This window comes from Octopus bimaculoides, chromosome 3 (genome assembly GCF_001194135.2).
Source record: "Octopus bimaculoides isolate UCB-OBI-ISO-001 chromosome 3, ASM119413v2, whole genome shotgun sequence".
Classification (NCBI taxonomy): domain Eukaryota; kingdom Metazoa; phylum Mollusca; class Cephalopoda; order Octopoda; family Octopodidae; genus Octopus; species Octopus bimaculoides.
The window spans coordinates 10,478,391-10,480,756 of record NC_068983.1 but is presented as its reverse complement, the minus strand read 5'-3'; the positions used below and the strand labels follow the sequence as shown (position 1 = coordinate 10,480,756).

The 2,366-nt window shown below is 33.8% G+C and overlaps 1 protein-coding gene across 1 annotated transcript in view; it reads left to right on the top strand.

Annotated features, from left to right (window-relative positions):
* Window positions 1–1,645: 1,645 nt before the first annotated feature.
* Window positions 1,646–2,366, top strand: part of LOC106884375 (uncharacterized) — an 11,353-nt gene continuing 10,632 nt past the window's right edge. The window contains exon 1 of the mRNA XM_052966825.1: window positions 1,646–2,172. Coding sequence (XP_052822785.1) covers window positions 2,116–2,172 — 57 coding nt within the window. The 5' untranslated portion in view covers window positions 1,646–2,115. The remainder of the gene's footprint in view (window positions 2,173–2,366) is intronic.

Below are 2,366 nucleotides of genomic sequence, written 5' to 3'. Positions count from 1 at the left end.
AAGAAGCCCATCATATGTGTGTTTGTGTGTGTGTTTGTGTGTCTGTGTTTGTCCCCCAACATCGCTTGACAACTGATGCTGGTGTGTTTACGTCCCCGTAACTTAACGGTTCGGCAAAAGAGACCGATAAAATAAGTACTAGGCTTACAAAGAATAAGTCCTGAGGTCGATTAGCTCGACTAAAGGCGGTGCTCCAGCATGGCCACAGTCAAATGAGTGAAACAAGTAAAAGAGTATATATATATATATATATATATATATATGTATGTGTGTGTGTATGAGTATATATATGTGTGTGTGTGTGTGAGTATGTATACAGACTTACAGTGTGCGGCGGAAATACCTCCCACATTTGAAATGTTGAGAAAAGGAAAAAGAAACAACATTTATGAAAAATTAATTTTACTGTTGTTTAAACAAAGGGTTACAGTTTTTGTTCATTGGCACTTGCATTAGCAACACATAGGTGAAAGTTTAAAATGTAGCAGGTATTTCTTCCGTACCCTCTATATGCATACGTGTGTGTGTGTGCGCGTACATGTATGTGTGTGTATATGTGTGCATATGCAGATGAACGAAGTTTTACTTTCTTCATGCCTATTGGAGTAATTTCCCTTTATTCAACGTTTTTTTTTCATATCGTTTTTTGTTTGTCTTAATAACTTATGAAATGCCGGAGTAGACTTCAGTCCCGGCATTTGAAACACTGTGTTTTATTATGACAACCAACTAATTGTCGCATATTGTATATATACATATATAGAGTATTGAAAAGGTTGCAAGACGTAACGAAAATTTTATAAAAATATTTAAAAAATAATTGAAAATTTTATCGGTGTGTGTGTTAAATTATAAGGCACCAAAAGAGAATGACTCTCACTAGACACAACTACACACACATGTATGTATGTATTTATGTGTCTGTGTTTGTCTATCAGCCATCGCTTGACAACCGATGCTGGTGTGTTTACGTAAGCGTAACCTAGCGGCTCGGCAAGTGACCGACAGAATAAGTAATAGGGTTACAAAGATTAACTTCTGGTATCAATTTGTTCGACTAGAGGCAGTGCTTCAGCATGGCCGCAGTCAAATTACTGAAACAAGAAACAGAATATATATATATATATGTATAAATAATGCAGAAAATATATAACCAATATGTAAAAATATAAATTCATTGTTTCTGTTATTTTCTATAAAAATTATATTATAACTGATTCTGATTTTAAATGACTTGAAAGATTGTAAGGTACGAAAAGGGATAAACAACATAAATGAACTGGTTACTAACAGGAATCGAAGCCGGGTGGTGACTTTGGCTCTCAAAGCTCTTTCACAAAATATCCGACTCACGCCATGCGGAAGAAAAAATATTGTGTTTATATCACCGTTAATCGAGAAATGAACGACCGGTAAGATATTTACAGCAATAGACTCAATAAACTAATAAATAATTGATAGTAAAACAACAGAAAATAATTAAAAATGCAATGTTAATTTATATTTTACTAACTAATTTTATAATACTTTTATGTAAAATTTATAAACTTTGTATTATTGTATGCAACATGGTAATTAGATTGCCTATGATTTTACAACCATACGTTTTGTATTTAATAAACCATGTGGCTTTCTCACTGGTTGTGTCGTAAATTTGCTTCGTATTTTTATTCTCATGGTAACCTGTGTTTGATGTATTGAGTGTTTTAATTCATAAAAAAATTAGCTATTAATAAATAATAAAGGTAATTATAAATGCATGTAATTATTCTTAATTAAGTGAATGACGCATTTATCGCGCATCATTTATCGCTATATACCAACTTCCGGTTTCAGACCCACATGGTACATAGGGAGCGATAGAGGAAAGACCGATATTGTTCCCTATACTTTCTACCCGGTGTGTTGCACGGTTGTATAAATGCAAGTATTAAATACTGCTTAATACTAACTATGAACGAACAAAACAATAGTATCTTGTTCGGTGGTTTGAAGAAACGCCTTCCGTCCGGATATTGCAACGGTCAAGGAATATATATTGTGTCCCGTGGTGAATGAAAAATCCTCATTCCCACCAATTTCTGCTTCTTTCTTGATAATTTGGAAGTTAACGACATGGACATGGACGACCTGAGCTCTTGGTTTGACTCTAACTATCAGAATGACTCCCAGGTAAGTACATAAACTTGTCTTGTGTATTCCAGATACTCGCATACACACGTTTTATTCAGCTGTAACGTAAACACACACACACACACACACACATATATGTACAGTTATTGATGTAAATCTGTACACACGTGTTTGTGTGTGTGTATATATATATATATATACTATATATGTGTGTTTGTGTGTATATATATGTG